Consider the following 19,659-nt stretch of genomic DNA (forward strand, 5'->3'; position numbering starts at 1 on the left):
AAACATGATCCTTGACCTTCTGAGTTTGACTTATTTTGCTTAACAAGATAGTCTCTAATTCCATCCATTTTCCTGCAAATGAGGTAATTCCATTTTTCTTTATAGCGGAATAAAACTCCATTGCGTACCTATGCTACGTTTTCTTCATCCATTCATCCACTGACAGACACCTGGGCTGGTTCCGTAGTTTGGCTGTTGTGAGTCGGTTGCTATAAACATGGGCGTGCACGTATCACCTGATTGTTAATGATGTTGGAGGTTTTTTCTTATATTTGTTGGCTGTTTGTATTTTTTCCTTGTAGAAGTGTCTGTTTAATTCATTTGCCCATTTATTAATTGGGTTATTTGATTTTTGGGGTGTTGAGTTTTTGGAGTTCTTTATATATTCTGGATATGAATCCTCTGTCAGAAGAATGGCCAGCAAAGACTTTCTCCCATTCTCTAGGTTCTCTTCACAGTCTCATTTGTTTCCTTTTCCAGAAGCTTTTACATTTGAAGCCCTCCCATTCATTAACTCTTGGCATTATTTCCTGCATTCTAAGGGCCCTGTTTAGGAAGTCATTTCCTGTGCCTGTGTGCGCGAGTGTTGCCCCCTTGTTTTCTTCTAGGAGTTCTGTAATTTCTAGTGTAATGCCCAGGTCTGATCCACCTTGAGCTGACTTTTGTGCAGGGTGAGAGAGAAAGGTCCAGTTTCTCTCTTCTACACAGGGTGTATGGTTTTGATATGAAGTGTCCCCAAAACGCTCATGTGTGAGACAATGTAAGAGACGTTAAAGGTGAAATGATTGGGTTGGAGGCCTGAACCTTACCTGTGCTTTAATCCCCTGATAGATGAACCACAGGCAGGTCGGTGCGGCTGGAGGGAGTGAGTCATTGGGGTGTGCTTTTGGGGCTTTTTGTTGTCTGCAGAGAGTAGAACTCTCTTCTCTGCTTCCTGGTGCCCTGTTCCCAATTGCTTTGCTCCACCACACTCTTGTGCCATGATGTTCTGCCGTACCTCACACCCCAAGGAATGGAGCCGGTGGTGTGTGGACTGAGACCTCTGAAACTGTGAGACCCCAAATAAAATTTTCCTCCTTAAAATTGTTCTGGTCATAGCAGAAAAAAAAAAATAGAACCAGGGATCACCAGTTTTCCATTTGTTAAAAGTCTGTCTTCCCTCCAATGTGTGTTTTTGGCACCTTTGTCAAGGATCGGATGACTCTACCTGTGTGGATTTGTCTGTCTTCTGTTCTACACCATTAGTTTATGGGTCTGATTTTATGTCAATACCGTGCAGTTTTGTTCCTACGACTCTGAGTATAAGTTGAAGTCAGGTATTGTGGTGCCTCCAGCATTGCTTTTTGGGCTTAGGATTTCGTTGGCTATCCTGGGTTTTTTATGCTTCCAAATAAAGTTTGGGGCATTTTTTTTTTTTATTTCTGGGAAGAATGTCATTGGTATTTTGATGGGGATTGCATTGAATCTGTATCTTGCTTATGGCCATTTTAACAATATTAATTCTGTCCATCTATGAACATGGAAGGTCTTTCCACCTTCTGAGCTTTCCTTCAATTACTTTCTTCTACGGTTGTCATTACAGAGGTCTTTAACTTCCTTGGTTAAATTTATTCCTAGGTATTTTTGTTTTTAAAGCTTCTGTGAATGGAATTGTTTTCCTGTATGATGGTTTTGTAAAGTGCTACTTTGACAAATTTGTTCATTAGCTCTCACAGTCTTTTGGTGGAGTTTCTGAACCTATAAACATAGGTTCATATCATCTGTAAATACAGATAATTTGACTACTTCCTTTCCAACTTTCGTCTCTCTCAGTTCCTTCTCCAGCCCAACTATTCTGGTTGAAATTCTGAGCACTATGTTCATCTTGAGGAGTGTGAAAAGTGGACATCCTTGTTCTGTTCCAGGTCTTAAAGGAACTGCTTTCAATTTCCCCTTAACTAGGAGGTTGCATTTGGTTTTGCATATATAGCCTTTTTTTTTTTTGGTACCAGGGATTAAACTCAGAGGCACGAGACCACTGAGCCACATCCCCAGTCCTGTTTTGTAATTTATTTAGAGACCAGTCTCACTGAGTTGCTCAGCACCTTGCTTTTGCTGAGGCTGACTTTGAACTCAGGATCCTTCTGCCTCAGTCTCCTGAGCTGCTGGGATGACAGGCGTGTTCCACGGTGCCCGGCCTTTTCGATGTTGAGGTAGGTTCCTTTTATCCCTAGTTTCTTCATTGTTCTTATTACGAATGGCTGCTTAATCCTGTCAGAGGCCTTCTCTACATCTACTGATTTATATAGAGTAAGTGATTTTTGTCTTTAATTCTGTTAGTGTGATGAATTACATTTATTGATTTGCACGTATTAAACCATTCTTGAATCTCTGGGATAAGACCAACTTGGTGTTGATATACAAATTTCTTAAAACGTTCTTGAACACAACCTGCTAATATTTCATTAAAAATTTTACATCTTGGTTTGTCAGGGACATTGGTCTGCAGTTTTCTTTTCTTGATGTGTCCTCATCTGGTTTTGGTGTGAACAATCCAGTTTTATAATAGCTCTGTCACCCTAGGAGTTAAGATACCCTCCTGGTCACCTTCAGCTGAGGCGACTTTTGATCTCTCTGATTAAAGAGATTTGCCTTTTTTTTTTTTAATACCTGTCATATAAGTGGAGCCAGATGAGGTATAGTCTTCTGTCCAGCTCAGTTCCCTCAGTGTAATCTTGAGGTATTTTTTAAAAAATTAATGCATGGAAAATTCTTGTTGATGATCAAACTTCCTTGTTACTGCTATGATGCATTTTTGTGTCCTTCACCACTTGATAGGCATCTGTACATTGTTATGGGTTCTGCTATGTGCGCTGCAGACACTCCTCTAAGCAGGACCCATAGGAGGGGAATTGCTAGGCCAGACGGTAGGATCCCATGTTCCGTGTTTCTCATTTGAAGAAACGCTGGGATGCTTTCCTTGGCTGTGACATTTTACGTGGGACTTTGGATTTCTCTGCATCCTTGCCAACACTTGGTATTGTCAACTTCTTCATTACAGTCACTCTGTGTCTGTATGCATGACACACAGTGATCGCTTACTGTGGTTCTGACTTGCATCTCTGTAGTCCTATCAAGCCTCTTTCTCAATGCCTATTAGCCAGTTGTATACACCTTGTTTAGTGACAAGTCTGTGCAAGTCCTTTGCCTACTTGTGGCATTTTATTAGTCACTCTGTGCACTGGAATGGTTGCAGTGCTCTAGAATTCTGGTTGTCATTCCTTTGAACTAAAAGAACTCATTCCATTGAGTTCTGAGCACATTGCATCTTGCGGGTTAGAGGGAGAATACATCAAGATCGTGTAACCTGAGAGATACGCATATGAAATGCAATGTTTGGCATAGCAAATAAATTTCTAAATGCAGCTTCTGAAATCAAAACTATCATTGTTCTCCCAGCTGAGTCTCTGTGTTCTTGTGTGTATTCATTGATGATTCGCGGTTTAAAAAGCATAAAAACCACCAGTCTCATAAGAGATCAGGCTGAATCTCCCCTGCAACTTTTCCATGAGTAAGTACTTAGTGTTAATTATGATTAAAACAATAACTCTTTAACAAAGCATCAGTCACCTAGATTAATCAGCTGCTTTCCAGGCAGGCGCCTCCTGGGCTCCCAAGGGCTTTCATCAGCAAACTGTAGTAATGATGCTGTTTTGCACAGTGCCATTGTTTCCGCAGTAAATATGCGAATTGATTACCCATGAGCCCAGGTCGGGATGTACCGTTGTTTTGCTTTATTCTTTATTATGTTAGGAATCCTACACGGCAGGGGGCTGGTATCCACTGCAGAGTCACCTTGGGACTTCTAATATGGAAATCTAAATGAATTCTTTGTTGCTGTAAATTACAAACAGAACAACAGCAGCTAGCTTCTGCACTTATAAATATGTATGTCCTCCCCACCAATGAAATTATGGTGAAGGATAGATCAAAGTGAATTAGCACCTGTCAAGGAAATTTGATAGGTCATTCTGCACTATAATTTTATTCCCCTTTCTTCCAAGTGTGACATAATAGCCAGAGCCTGCTTCTAGCTCTCCTTTACCCATCGTGGTTAACAACAGACCGAGTGTGGAAATGCTTTGCCTGGTACATTACTCCTATGCAGCAGGGGGCAAATTGAAAAATAAATTTTTACAATCAAATCAAGTCTGACTGTGTTTCGACTCTGAATATTGCTTAGTATTTGTGGCTACTTTAATATAATGCCGCTGTGTACCTAAGTGGTGCGAGAATTTGTTGTCTCCAGATCTCTCAGGCTTTCATAAGAAGTTCCAAAGCCCTAACCGTCTATTCACTTGGCCACACGCTTTCCAGGAGGCCGCGAGAGCTGTGAGAACTGCACCATCACCACCTCTCGTTCCCTTGGGAAATAATGCTGAGAGACCATCCAACAAAATCATACCAGCACCACAGAGATGGACACCAAAGTTGCTTTTGAAATGTTACAGATTTTCTTCATTATTATTAAAAAAGGGAGAATCCAAAATATATGGCAAAATTGGAGTGAAGATGATAAAAACTTAAAGACTAATACAGTGTTGGTGTGATTCAGCAATGAAGGGGTAAGGAAAGACAAAAGAAAGTGAAGAGAGTAGAAAGACAGAGAAGAGGAATAGTAAGTGAGAAATAAAGGGCCGATTTTAGGCTAAGGGAGACACATCTGGAGAACGGCACCCTTGCAGGGTTTCCTTGACGGCATCTCTTACATCTCCACCACTGACAACCTCCAAAATCCAAATGTGATCCTGCTAGTCATGTGGAGAATAGTTTTCTACTTACTGTCTTAAATTTCATTTACTTATTTTTTGTCTTTAATTTGGCTCTGATATCAATCATTGGCCTTATCCATTGCACACTCACTACAATTGTAAATATTTTGCTATCTTCATTTAATTATATGTGAGATTTACTATGTTTTAAATGGTCCCGTGATCTTCATCATCTCATGAGATTGTGCTCACTGGCTAGATCCCTAGGATCTTTCCTGTGTCCTTTTGGTTCCTTAGGGCCTGAAACACCAATGTCAACTTGATCTTCACATTAGATTTTTCATGGCCTTTCAGAAGTCAGTGTTAACGATCTTTGCACATTTGGTATCCAAGGCTCCATTTAGGCGTCCCTTTTCTTTCCTACCCTTTTGTTCTTTCTCTCTCAATTATACTTGATGCTATTGTTTTTTAAAGTAAAGGGTGGATTTTTTTTTTTTTTTTTTTGCCAGTTGAGATAAGTGGAAATAACCTGATGATTGTGAGAGGTAACTTCCACCACGACTCAGAGTCACCATCATCCTCTGGTTTGCACTGAGGATTTGTGCTCGTGCATTGCTTGTGCACTGCTTGGTTGGACAGGGACTCCCTTTCTCAGGCACACACTCTGTTGTCCTCTGTCAACAGTGAGTATCCATATTGTTGAACTACATGGCATTGTGAATTTGGATATTTTGTAGTTTTATTCATTTACACATTCCAGAGTGTTTTCCAGATGAAAATGCTAAATGCGGCTCTCCTATCAGTTGTATTAGTTTGTGTGAACAGTGGCCTGCTGAGATCCACAAACTGATTGGCATGCCTGCTTGGTACACGGCATGGTGTGGGTAATGAAAATGTTCCAGTTCCATAAGATTTTCAAGGTCTGCTTGCCTCAGACCATGTTTTGGATTTGGTCTGTCACACAGGCGTAACAGAGATCAATCACAGTTCTCACATTTACAAAGGATGACACAAAAGATATTAAGAAATCTAACACTTTGATGTAAAGGCTTGCAATTTTTTCATAGGAAAATTAAAAATCTATTTTGGTTTTCAAGTCCTTAAAAACATAACAGAATAAGTGTATTGAAGTGAAGCTTGAGAGTGAGTGTGATTCTGTGAGAACATCAAATAATAAGAATAAGGTGTTCTTTCGTGAAACACCTTTCAGGTTCAGGAAAATTAATCTACAAAGGTCAAGAGAACTTTTTAAAGTGAGATGATTGTGAGTGATGTCTCTTCCTTTTTTCCCATCTGGCTTCAGAGTCTGGCTGTCTGAGAATGCCCAGGGTTCCTTAGGCAATTCTTAGCGACCACACTGCCCCTTAGTCAGCTCTATCGCAGGCGAGGCCACTGTGGAAGAAGGTACCTCTCCTGCTCATGAGTGGGAGCCTGTGTCTGGCTACGGGTATTAGTAGCAGGATCAGAACCGGCTTGGACAACGTGCTCTTCTTTTTCTCCTAGAAAACTAGGCTCCTTCCAAGTCCTCCAACCGGGGATCCTGTCCAACCCGGGAGCTCAGGTGTGTGTTTGCCCAGCCTCCCTGACATAAGGCCATGTGCATACATGAGGCCGAAGTATAGGCCAAGATGGACGGTGGTGGCCCTGTGTTCTGTGCCCAGGGAGCAGCAAAGCTCTTGACACAAATGACTTTGAAGCACTTCAGTATTTTTCTTTTCTTAATAAAAGTTATACATTTTACATCCCCAAAACCTCCAGGAGTACAGATGGTGCCGAGGGAGAACTCCATCTCCCTCATTCCCTCTGCACACACACGGCCCAGCGTCAGAACTCCCAACCCTCAGAGGCAATCACCACTAATGGCTTCTCTGTGGACTTGGAAATTCATCCTAGAAGTATGCGGACCAGCAAAACTGTAACGTATTGTGCTTATATTTATTTTTTTCATAAAAGGTCACTAACGGATTCCTAGAATACCTTCTGCAACTTGGTTGGTTGGTCTGTTTTCACACTTTGCCAACATCTGCTCATCCTCTTAGCCTGGTGTATATAGTTCTATTTTATTCTTAAACGGGCTGCACAGCATTACTTTGTATTAAGATTCTCCTGGGTGGATACATAGTATTTCCAGTATTTAAGAAATCCACAAATGATGCTTGATGACCATCATTGTTTGTGTCTTAGTGGGCTTTGCTGCCATAACAAAATACTATAGACTGAGTGATTAGAACAACAGAACTTTATTTTTTCACAGTTTGGGGATCTTGAAAGTCCAGATCAAGGTGCAGCAGGTTTGAGGACTGGAGAGGGCTCTTTTCCTAGACAGCTGCCTCCCTGCTCTGTCGTCAGTGACAGTAGGGACCAAGGACACTAATCCCATCAAGGAATCCCCACCCCCATGACCTCTTATAAACCTACCATCTCCCAAAGACCCTCCTCCAGCCACCACCACATTGAGGTTACAGTCACAGCATGTGAATTTTAGGTGAATACAAGCATTCCGTCCACAGTAGCTCAGACATTTTGCCTTCTCCAGTAAATCCTATTAGACATTATTCAAAGTTAGATTGTTGAGTCAAATAATAACTACATCCACTCTTAATAAACACTGATAAAATGCTTTCAACAAGTAGTTGGCAAGAGTTCAGTTGTAGCTTCACATCATCTACACACTGCTTATTGCTAAGCTTTTATACTTTCTGATCCAATAGGCAAGTAATGGGATCTCATATAACAAATGATTATTGACCACTTGTGACTTTGTCTTTGAATTACCTTGTGAAATCCTGTTATTTTTGTATGAAGTTGTCTTTTCCTTATTGGCTTATGAGATCTTTTACATATTTAAATAATTAGTCTCTTAGCATATGTATTGTTTGCATTTTTACCAGTTTTTCTTTTGAGTTTGACTCTTGGGGCATTCTGGTTATCAGTTGTGATGTAACAAATTAGTCCCTGTCTTAAAAAGAATCTCTTTTGTTACTCATCAAAATTCTGAGTGCTGTGAATTTGGACAGGGCACAGTGGGGACCATGAGACCCTACTGGAGATACCACTGGGACTGAGGCCTCTCCAGTGGAGTGTTGCTCCAGATGTGCCGAGTTCAGCTAGGAAGCTGGGTGGCGGGACGGGACACACCCTGGGGCGGGGTGCTAGAACCCTCTGGGTTCCTTGTTTCCTCTGTGTGGACTCCAGGACCCTCTGCCCACATGTGCTTTCACCATGCTGTCCCCAGCAGGGCCACAGAACATCACAAGGTCCCACTAGTGCCAGAGCAAGCCCTACCCGGACTATTGAGGCTCCTGGCGAAGTATATGCCAAACGCTCTGGGTTCAGACAAGGCCCAGGCCAGCTCAAACCTAAGAGGAGAGGGCAAGCCCCACATTCTTCCAGGTGTGGTTCATTGTCGACCAGTGAAACAGACCACCAGGATCTACTTCCGTTTTGGTTTTGTTGCCTCAGGAAGATTTTACGGTTTTTCTGGGTAGTCAGGTATCTTCGCCTCCTTCACAGCTTCTTCTTTTAATGTCAGCAAAGAAAGGACTTCACCACTATGAAATCATGAAATTTTGTATCCATTGTTTCTTACAATACATTTTTGATGTTTTGATTTTTCACACTTGAGTTTATTTTATTTGAACTCGCTTTCTTTTTAAAGGAATACAATAGGAATCTAAGTTAAATTTTGCTTTTTTAAAGTCTGTTCCAACACTCACTCCCCACTTACCTAAAGTACTATCATTATTATGCACTGAAGTTCAAATTGCCATGTATTTATTTCCATAGTCTCTATTTGCTATTCTCCTCCAATTTCCTTGCAGCAACAATAACATCTAGTCTATACATCTAGCTCTTACAAATAGCACGTGTGTGTGTGTGTGTGTGTGTGTTATCCATCGTCCATAGAAAACTGAGGGACATTATGCAATATTGTGCGGCTTCAGATGGCAAAAGGTGGCTCTAGAAAGAGGTGGGATGTCTAGGTGGGCCCAGAATTTCAAGAAGAAAAATGGCCAAAGCAGTATAACTGCAGGGGTCATGCGTCCTTCTCCACAGGAGGTGGGAAGAGGACTAAGCCCATTGGCAATAGTGAAATAAGATCTGAGTTCTATGTGGTGGGCTCACACGAGTTGCCTGGTCTCCCACTGAGGTGGTTCTCCGTGCACCCACAGAGAGCAAGAGGCCCCAAAGCCGGAGCCTGCTCACCCCTCGGTAGGTCAGAGAAGTGAGAGGAGGCCCACACCTGGCCCTGTGGCCTGCCCTCTTATTTCCTGACCCGACTCTGTCTCCTGGAGAGGTCTCTTAGCCTGGACCAAGGCAAGGTTGTGCCCTACCCCAACCCACCCCAAGTGCAGAACTTGCTGTTGGTGTTGATGCTGAAGCTCAAAGCCAGCAAAGGAGAGGGAAGTCCTGAGACATTGCTTTCAACATGGAATTCTATGCCTATCCAAGTTTTTAGCAAGCTCATAAACAAGTAAGGAAACATCCAGCCCCGTGGGATCCAGAAACCTTACCTCCCATGCACCTTTCCTGAAAATACTCTTTCTGTGATCTGGACTGCAGCAAAAGAACAGGGAGGACAGTGAAGTAGAAGAGAAGAGCAATCCACAGAGATCAGAAACAAATTCCCAGAGGGAGAAGGGCTGAAAACGTGCTCCATAACGAGTAACATGAAGCCCACCATGAAGGGAACCAGAGACTTCAGAGAATTCCAGAAAGACAGCCTGGTGGCAGACCTGAGAACCAAGGAGACACACCAGAGCAATCGATTGGTGAGACACGTGGGGGAGCAGGAGGAGCCCAGTGATGGGGAGGAGGCTATGCTTCTCCTGTCATTGGAAAGGAACTCAGTCTGACTCCAGAGAAACTAAATGGGTGCTAGACATCTGTCCATCTACGCATCAAAAAGACCAAGACACTGAGAATTGGGAATGAGAATCACTTGGTGCAAGCTTTGGGAAACTCCCCTTTGAGTGACCGAGTTTTAGTGACACAGGGCGGGACCCTAGCTCAAGGTTCAGCCAGTGGGTACACCTCACTGGGACCAGGAATGCCTTTGCTTTGTGAATGTTTGTGACAACATCCAGAGTCCCCCAGAAGGCCAAGCGTGCATTCTTGCATGGTACAGCACAAAACGTGGACATTGCAGATAAGAAGGAGTAAAAATCAAGGAAAGGCTGAAGAAGGGGGGGAAGTGGAGGGAGGAGAGGCGAAGAAGCCCTGCAGGCCCTCTGCTCTTCACCTTACACAATGTCGACTCAGGATAGAACCAAATTCCATGGACCGAGATGTAGATAAGTCTTAAAAATAAGGGTCAATTTAAGATAAAACATAGGTCAATGTAAGAACTAAAAGTTCAACTGTCAACGGAAAATCAGGAGGGGAAGGGCAGGGGAGCAGGGCCAGGTTAGAGAAAGAAATGACTGAAACCCCAGTGTGTCCCACCGAGTGCCCACTGGGACGGGGAGCACAGTGTGGCCGTGAGCAGGCTCCTGTCTCCAACTTCCCAGAGCCAGGTACCGGGCGCTGGGCAATTCCTGACATCTGCCTTTATGTTTGTCTTCTTATTTACCTATTAACAGTTCCCTGAGGGCGGGAAGCCAGAAGCGGGGTACAAAAGATTCACATCCTCCCTGTTAAACATGAGAATGAGCCTGAACCCAGAATTTCAGTATCCCATCCTGGTGCACACAGGTCTCAGAGACGGGGTATTTTTATTCCCCATTTTTATTGATGCAGTCCAGTGGTGCATAATGGTGGGATCCATTGCTACGTATTCATACATACACACAGTGTATCCACAAAATTTGGCCAGTATCCCTCCCCCTCACTTCCACCCTGATTCCGCAGTTTGGCTATTGTGAATTGTGCTGATGTAAACATGGGAATACAGGTATTGCTATAGTATGTTGACTTGGATTCTTCAGAATAAACACTGAGGAGTGCTATAGCTGGGTCATATGGAGGCCCCATGCCTAGTCTTTTGAGGGCCCCCCATACTGATTTCCATAGGGGTTGTACTAATTTACAATCCCACTAACAGTGTATGAGTGTTCCTTTTTCTCCACATCCTCTCCAGAATCTATCATTGTTTATATTCTTGATGGCTGCCATTCTGACTGTTGTGAGATGAAATCTCAGTGTAATTTTGATTTGCATTTCCCTAATTGCTAATGATGTTGAACATTTTTTTTCATATAGAGATAGGTGTTTATTCTGACAGCATTAGTGTTTTTCTTAGCATTGTGTCTCAGTGTCATTTTTTCCTACATCAGAAATCTGAATATATACCAGTGACTCTAAGCTACTCATGACCTAAATAAATCTAATAATTTCAGATGAATAAGAGAATGGTATGAGATATTTAGGGCATTTTAATGTATTTGGGTTAGAATTGCTGCTTAATCATGAAACAATTTAACGAGATTACACACCAGCCCTCTTTTGAGTTTTAATCAGAGGTCACATTTGAAGGTCAATGTCTTCTCATTCTGTAGCTTGGTGATATTTTGACATGGTCAGAGTGGTCACACTGGACTGTGAGCTGGGTACATGGCAAGGAAAGCACCTTAGAACATCACTGGAGAGAGGTGACTTACCTCTAGGCCACCGGGGTTTGGGGAAACACTCATAAACGCCTCTTGCTTCTGAAGTCAAAGCAAAGATCTGCTGTGGATATTCTGTGGGGAAGCGGAAGTAGAGAAATCTGCCTCTGTGGTTGAGGAAAAAGCAGTGTTCGGGAGAGAAGCCTCTGGGTTGCGTTGCATGCTCTAATCCCTCCCTCAGTGCGCTGGCCGGGGTCAGCTGCAGTCCATCCCTCGGCCAGGCCAGCTTCCTCCAGGAAAACTGCTCCCCCTGCCGCTGAGGCCCTCCCTGAGCAGCACCTTAACTACTTCCTGGAAGGAGGCCCCCCTCTTTTCAGTCGTGCCTCTCTATGGTAAGAAGCATAAGTGCTCAGCTGTGGCCCAGTGGTGGTTGGCCTGCCTGGGTTCCATCCCAGCACCTCAGAAATAATAACTAGCATGAAAGTGTTAAGTATTTCCTGGCCAAGAAGAATTTGCAAAATGTGTGATTAGAGTTGTTCACGTGGCTGTTTGTTTATCTTTTGGGGGAAGGTGGGGGACAGGTCTGGCGATTTCACCCAGAGAACTTACCACTGCGCCAAATCCCCAGCCCTTTTTGTTTTTTATTTTGAGACAGGATCTCAGGAAGTTGCTTAGAGCCTTGCTAAGTTGGTGACGCTGGCTTTGAACTCGTAATCCTCCTGCCTCTGCCTCCAGAGCTGCTGGGATCACAGGTGTGTACTACCAACCTCGGCAGTATTTATATAAAGAAAAAAGAAAACTTCTTCTTCCTGTCCCCCTCTCTGTTAAGTCAGGCCCTCTGTGTGGTGAGCAATCCGCTGAGTGCCATTGTTTCTGTATAAAAAATCAGACAAAAAATTACTGATGGGAAGAATGGAACGCAGTACCTGAGGACTGGACCATCTCAGGTGTGTTGTCTGAGAAGCTTTGTGGTGTGAGCATTTGATGCCGGGATGTGGCTCTGCGGCAGAGCAGATGGCCTGCTGGGTGCCGCTCCCTGGAGATGGACATTCCTCACTGTGATTGGATTTCCTTCAACTGAAGGTCTAAGAGTTCTGTAAGGATTTTTTAAAAGCACAAAGCTGCATGTTGTTTCTGTTTTGTTCCCAAGACTTCCCTCAGAGTGATATTAACAACAGTTTTAGGAAGTGATCTTGTCATCACCTTTGTCAACCCAGATTTGTGTAATGTTCTGTAATTCTCATCACGATGCACTGGAAGGTGTTTCTCTCTGGCTTCTTTTTTGGAAGTTTCCCATTTTCAGCCTGATCTGTATGATGTGTGGCTTTCACTGGGCTTCTCCACTTCACATTATCCTCATGGCCACTGACCCACATGCAGGTAGAGGACATCCGCGCTGACCTGGCCTTGCAGGCACAAGGACCACTGTGAGGCCAGCTGTCCCTCTCCAGAGACTGTGGCAAGGAGGCTCCACTTTCCTACGTCCTTGCCTTTGACATCATTTTGAGATTTGCCATCAATCTGAGGTCCAACTGGTGCACATTGGGTTGGTAATCTTTTGGGGTCTGTCTCACCCTGCCCAGTTGTGCTAAGGTAGAGGAATAGGTTGCAGATAGGCAGAGAAAGAGCCCAGGGACAGCATGAGAGACATCATTTAATGGGGAGAGCTTATATGATATCAGTGACTGCTCCAAGAAGAGTTTGGTTGTGATGCGGTGCCCCCCAGCCCTGTGGTGCTTTGTGAAGCAGCTCATCTTCTCCCTCACGGTGTTTGGTCCAGTGGTGGCTGGCTGGGGAGTGACACTTAAGCTTTGCACAGTGCCCTTAGTTCCGCACTTATCTCCACTCCGACACGTAAGGCTGCAGAAGCAGTGACGTCACCAGCATTAGCTTGCTTATCTTGACTAGCATCCTAAGGAGCAGCTGCCTGATATGCACTCAAGAAAGTAGTTTTTTTACAGACATCACCAACTTTCCTTGTTCCCAGTGTGCATAAGAGCAAGTCAGTGTCCTTCCAGATAATATTGTATCTGGACTTTTGGGCCAAGTCTTGCTCTCAGTGTAACCTTGAATAGGTTTTGGGGAAACAGAAAGGGGCATTCAAAGACATGGTGGTTTACTGTCCCCTTTGCATTAGGGATGAGTTAGGGTCTTTTAGACATTTTCCCCAGCCATTTTGCTAGACTCCCCTTCAATTCAAATTACAAAAGAGCCCAAAGAATACATCTGCAATGGCCATTGGGCCACTTCTATAGTTCTCTCAAAATTAAAGGTATTGCTGCTTGCAGGGAGCGGGGTGGGGGGGAATTCTCAACTAATTGAGAATTAATTAAAAACTGTGTTTTTACTATTATTCCAGAAACATGGAAAACTGACAAAACCCAACATGTCACTTTATAAGTTTTACCTATCCAGATAGATTTGCACAGTACTAAAATGATATTCCTCTCTCAGCAACTTTGGCCTTGAAAATCACCCGTTTAGTAATCAGGTGCGTGAGCCAACTTAGTCACAGTGTTCTTAGATAAACTTCGACTATGATGAGCACAAGCTGTTTGCAGCTCCATCTCCTCACCTGCGAGATGAATATAATTGTACAATTCTCTCCATTTTGGAGAATTGCCGTGAGGGATATATAACATAATGCAGCTGAAGATAATCTGAGCAGCATAAAGCAACATCCAAGTGGAAGTGGAATGCATACATATTATTGGTTGTGGTACCTTCATGATTCCCCAGAACCCATGATCCATTTCCACTCTGCCTTATATGCACTGAGAGTCTTTTCATTTCAAGGGCATAAAACTTTTTCAAGTACAATGCTTTTGTAATTCAGAGAGTTCACTATGCCAAACTAATCTGATTACTCATTAAGATTCATTTGTAATATTTTAGGTTTACAGATTTAACTGGAGAATTGACAAATATAAGACAGCTTAAAGTATCAATTACAAGCATGAATTATAAGACTTTTGCTCTACCACGGAACATTTGCTTTTTTAAAGTTGGTTTGTTATATTCATCCTTCTCAAAAATCAATAATCAGAGATTTGTTCTTGATTTATTTGAAGATATAGCAGATGATAAAAGCTTTGTTTATAAAACTAAAAGACATTTTATGTGCTATGAACAACAAAAGTTATCAGAGAAACAAAATATGAGAACTTCTAAACCAAAATGTGGTAGGGAAGCAAAGTTAATTTTTAACAACTGCCACATAGAGTATCTGCATCTGTTATTTATCACCTAAAATTGTATCAATTTGGTAATCTAATCAACCAAACAATTATTTTCTCTCATATCAATAAAACACAATTCTCTTCCTATAATGGGCCTGAGATGGAGATAATGCCTTGATAGGGTCAGACCTGAAGAACCAGGTCAGACGAGAAAACCAGGGAACACCTGCTCCTGTGGTAACATTCTTCACTTCTTAAAAAAAAAAATGGGGCTACAGATGGGAATAAATGCAGCAAGTGTGACCTGCAGCCTGAACAAAGACAGGGATGCAGTATTGACCTCTGTTGTCCCTACAGACAGCTGTCTGGGTGCTTTTAGGCTGAGAGGTAGAGGTAGATACTGACGAGATCATCCAGAGAAGAAAGGTAGAAAAGGTCAGGAACACTCAGAAATGATCATCATCATTGATAAGTTCTGGGATCATTTTCTTCTCCTTCAATCCTGCCCTGCACCTGAGACTGCCCCCACCATGAGCTAGTCACTGTGGTGGTGCTTGCTGAGTACCAGAATGGTGGATTTCTACTCAATTCTATGAACACTATATTATCTAGAAGTAGAACATAACCAGAAAATAGATGCAGTGGAATGATTTTTTTTAAACTGTACCAAAGTAAATTTCAGCATCAGGAATTGAGAGATGGAGAAAGGAAGAGAATCCAAAACCACAGGCAAGAATGCGATAATAAACCCCCTCCCCAATGCCAAACAGTGGAAACACCATCTTGTAGACACTTAAAAAACCTAGGTTCTAGGAAAATTGGCTGCATTACCATGCCCCTCCTCACCCCCAAATAGCTTTCCCTGTTTCCCTTACCGATTGCTAGGTGACAAACCATCTGAGAGCTTGGCTAGTTTAGGCAGCAAGATGTCAATATGTTGCAGCGTGTAGGTTATAGATTTGGGCAGAGCTCGGCTGGGTGGTTGTCCACCCAGCACCGGCTGAGGTTGTCTGCTCTGCTGGAAAGAGCCCCACATGTCTGGCATTGGAGGAAGAGGAGCTGGAGGGTGGATTTCACTCTAGTTATGGATGGGAGACCAGCACATGGCCTTTCCTGGTGGGTAGTGGGTGAGGACATGCAGAGAGGCTGGTCCATGAGACAGGATGTGGAAGCTGCCAGTTTTAAGCTGGGGCCTGAAATGAACAGAGCATTACTTCACGGTTTCCTGAGGATAAAGCAGTCATAGGCAGAGGTGCCACCTCTTGATGTGAGGAGTGTAGAGGATTCATGATCACTTTAATCCTTCCATGACGATCGTCTCCTAATAAATCATACAGCTCTATTTCCGTCCTGTTGTGAGTATTCTTTTCTCCCCACCCCACCCCCACATCTGGTGCCATCACACTGGCCCCGCTGCATCTCCACCTTACTCTCCCCTCAGGACCCTGAGTAGTTTTCACTTCCTGTTGGTGACATGGTGATGTCCATTCCCTGGACATGCTCACTTCCCATCATCCAGACTGCTTGTAGGCCATCCTCCGGTTCATCTGGACCTTTCCCCTTTTCCTTCATTGTTCAACTTCTCCAAGAAACCTTGCTTCAAACCCCGCCCTTTGCCCCAGTGTGCCCTCCAGCACTTAGTATTTATTCCACAAATATTTATTGAGGCACCGGGAGGTACCCAGCTAACTATGGGGGAAGAAGCACCAGCCGGTAGGTCACTGGGCACCTTGCTCATCTCAGAAGCTGCTGTAGGCATCGCCTGGTTCTGCTTTAGATTCTCCATTACTTCCACACACTACAGGAAGCCTCAGCATACAGCAGGCTGATCCCTAGCAAGTGACCTGTGCTAACAGTGCATTCATTTTCTCACGCCTACCCTTCAGCTCTCCTCTGCAAACTCCAGTGCAGAAGGGAAAAGAGAAAAATTGCCTGGCTCAGTGAAGTTGGAGGGAGGTTTCATCAGAGTGTTTAATAGCTGAGGTCAGAATTCAATTTTGAATTTTCCTGCTGTGACAGTTAAATGCAAGGCCTTATATTACCATTTCTCTTTCATTTTTCTCAACTATATTTTACTGGAAAGTTTTTCCAGTGGTTATGAAAGCCACTGAAACAAAGAAAAAACAGTCAGTTTTTTTAATAGCACCAAATAAGTGGTCTATTAAACATCATTATAATAGTATAAAGAGAGGTCTTACCTTTGGAGAAAATATTTATTGCCCTGTCAAATTTTGGGGTTGCTTCATAGTCTCCATCTTCAATGTTACTGGAATGAGCACTGAGTTGGACTTTTGGACAGAAAAAAATAACATCAGCATTGAATACAGTTGTAAATAATGGGGCACATTTATCCCACAGTCATGATATTTTATTTATTTATTTTTATATTTTGCTTAGTTTTTATTCTAATTTGTTATATATGACATCAGAATGCATTACAATTCATATGCCACATATAGAGCACATTTTTTCATATCTCTGGTTGTATATAAAGTCTTCATACCTGTACTTAGGGCAATGATATCTTTCTCATTCCACCATCTCTTTTACCCCCATGCCTCCTCTCTTCCCCTCCCACTCCTTTGCCCTGTCTAGATTTTATCTAATACTCCCATGTTCTTCCTCCCAACCTCTCCATGAATCAGCCTTCTTATATCAGAAAAAACATTCCATATTTGGTTTTTGGGGATTTGCTAACTTTACTTAGTATTATCTTCTCCAACTCCATCCATTTACCTGCAAATGCCATTTTATTCTCTCTTATTGCTGAGTAATATTCTATTGTGTATATATGCCACATTTTCTCTATCCATTCATCTACTGAAGTGCATCTAGGTTGGTTCCACAATTTCTCTAATGTGAGTTGTGCTGCTATAAACACTGGTGTGGCTGTGTCCCTGTAGTGTGCTGTTTTTAAGTCCTTCCGGTATAGACTGAGGAGAGGGTCAAATGGTGGTTCCATTCCCAGCTTTCCAAGGAATCTCCATACTGCTTTCCATATTGGCTGCACCAATTTACAGTCCCACCGGCAGTGTATGAGTGTGCCTTTTCCCCACATCCTCATCAACAATTATTGTTTTTGTTCTTAAGAGCTGCCATTCTGACTAGAGTAAGATAAAATCTTAGAGTAGTTTTGATTTGCATTTTTCTAATTGCTAGAGATATTGAACATTTTTTCATATATTTGTTGATTGATTGTATATCATCTTCTTAGAGGTGTCTGTTCAGTTCCTTGGCCCATATATTGATTTTTTGGACAACTTGTTTTTTTTGGTATTTATCTTTTTGAGTTCTTTATATACCCTAGAGATTAGTGGTCTAATGTGGGATTGGTAAAAATTTGCTCCCAAAATGTAGGGTCTCTATTCACCTGATTGTTTCTTTTGCTGAGAAGCTTTTTATTTTGAATCCATCCCATTTATTGATTCTTGGTTTTAATTCTGTGCTACAGGAGTCTTATTAAGGAAGTTGGGGCCTAATCCCATATGATGGAGATTTGGGCCTACTTTTTCTTCTAATAGGTGTAGTGTCTCTGGTTTAATTCCTAGGTCCTTGATTCACCTTCTGCATGGTGAGAGATAGGGGTTTAATTTCATTTTGTTGCAGATGGATTTCCAGTTTTCCCAGCACCATTTGTTGAAGAGGCTATCTTTTCTCCAATGTGTGATTTTGGTGCATGGGTCTAATGCAAGATAACTGTAATTACGTGGGTTAGTCTCTGTGTCCTCTATCCTATACTATTGGTCCACCAGTTTTGGTGCCAATACCATGCTGTTTTGTCACTATTGCTCTGGTATAAGGATGTCACCTGCTTGAGTCTTCTTGCTAAGGATTGCTTTGGCTATTCTGCATCTCTTATTTTTCCAGATGAAATTCACACAGTTATGTCATTTTATGTCTCCTCTAATCATTTAAAAATGAGCAGAACAACCTAGGAAGCTAACCCTTGACAACAACCGTTCATAAGCACATTCAGGAGAGATCACAAGGCTTTGTCCACTTGAAAGGTGTTTCAGTCAGCTTTATCACCGCTGGGGCCCAAAGTCCTAACAAGAACAATTAGAGGAGGAAAAGTTTATTTGGGGGCTGAAGGGTTCAGAAGTCTCAGTCGATAGAGAGCTAGCTCCAGTGCTCAGGGCTCGAGGTGAGGCAGAACGTCATGGAGAAGATTGTGGTGGAGGAAAGCAGCGGGAATGTGGAACTAGGAAGAGAGACAGAGTGCTCCTCTTCACAGAACAAAATATACACCCCAGGGACCCACCTCCTCCAGCCACACCCTACCGCCCTACACTCACCTGCCGAAGTCTGGCTTGGCACAAATCAGGAGCCACTTGTCAAAAAGAAACTAACTTTATTTTTAGAACTACAAACGCCAAACAAAACAGCTCCAGGGAAAAACCCTCAGAGCCCAACTGCCACCACCGGCTTCCACAAGCCTCTCTCCCCCACACCAGCCTCTCAACCTCCCACAATCCTCCTGCTCCTGAGGCCGATTGGCTGGGTTGCGTGGGCAGAGCCAAAGAAGTCCCCCAATGAGCAGCTCCGTGGAGGAGCCAATCAGCTAGATGTTGCTGGGGCCGCTGTGAGCCAATCATCAGCTGGCAGTCTGAAGGGCAGGGAAACAGCCCAATGAACATCACCGCAGAGGAGCCAATCAGCTAGATGTTGCTGGGGCAGTCTGAAGCTTGCTGGCAGCTGGAAGTTTGCTGGGGCCCCTTTGGCTGTGGCTCTCAACATCTCCCCCTCTCTGTTTAAGCAACAAGCATGTGGCTTATGGACCGTGCCTGCCTTAGGTTGTCCAATACATATGGTCCTTACCCGTCTTCGGATGAGCTGACCTCAGGGCGTCAGCCTCCTGTCTTAGGTTGGTACCATTGTAATTGGATCTTACCCGTCACTGACTACCGGTCCAGTATACAGCCACACCTGTGGAGAGGTCTCAGTGGGGGGGGGGGGTGAGGTTCTTTGCCTCACCTCTGTTGACCCCCAAATTTTAGCTGAATGATCATGACAAGCAGAAGGGAGGAAGATATACCAAGTCAATTGACGGCTCCTTTTGGGAAAATTGTACCACCGATGATATCATCAGCAAAAATACCCCAACACTACCACAAGTCGTTGCACCAACAGATAGTTCACAATGCATACAAGTGACACATAGTTCTGTAAGCAGTTCAGTGCAAG

General features: G+C 43.2%; 1 protein-coding gene across 11 annotated transcripts in view; it reads left to right on the forward strand.

Moving 5' to 3' along the window:
- The window catches only part of Prkn (parkin RBR E3 ubiquitin protein ligase), a 1,217,693-nt gene that overhangs the window by 707,655 nt on the left and 490,379 nt on the right, over positions 1-19,659 (forward strand). Inside the window, exon 7 of one of the 11 annotated variants that reach the window (XM_078018783.1) lies at positions 11,952-11,997. The exons of the other annotated variants lie outside the window; for them this stretch is intronic. Coding sequence (XP_077874909.1) covers positions 11,952-11,982 — 31 coding nt within the window. The 3' untranslated portion in view covers positions 11,983-11,997. Of the gene's footprint in view, positions 1-11,951; positions 11,998-19,659 lie in introns of those variants that run through there. 11 annotated transcript variants of the gene reach the window in all.

Source organism: Ictidomys tridecemlineatus, chromosome 8 (assembly GCF_052094955.1).
Source record: "Ictidomys tridecemlineatus isolate mIctTri1 chromosome 8, mIctTri1.hap1, whole genome shotgun sequence".
Classification (NCBI taxonomy): domain Eukaryota; kingdom Metazoa; phylum Chordata; class Mammalia; order Rodentia; family Sciuridae; genus Ictidomys; species Ictidomys tridecemlineatus.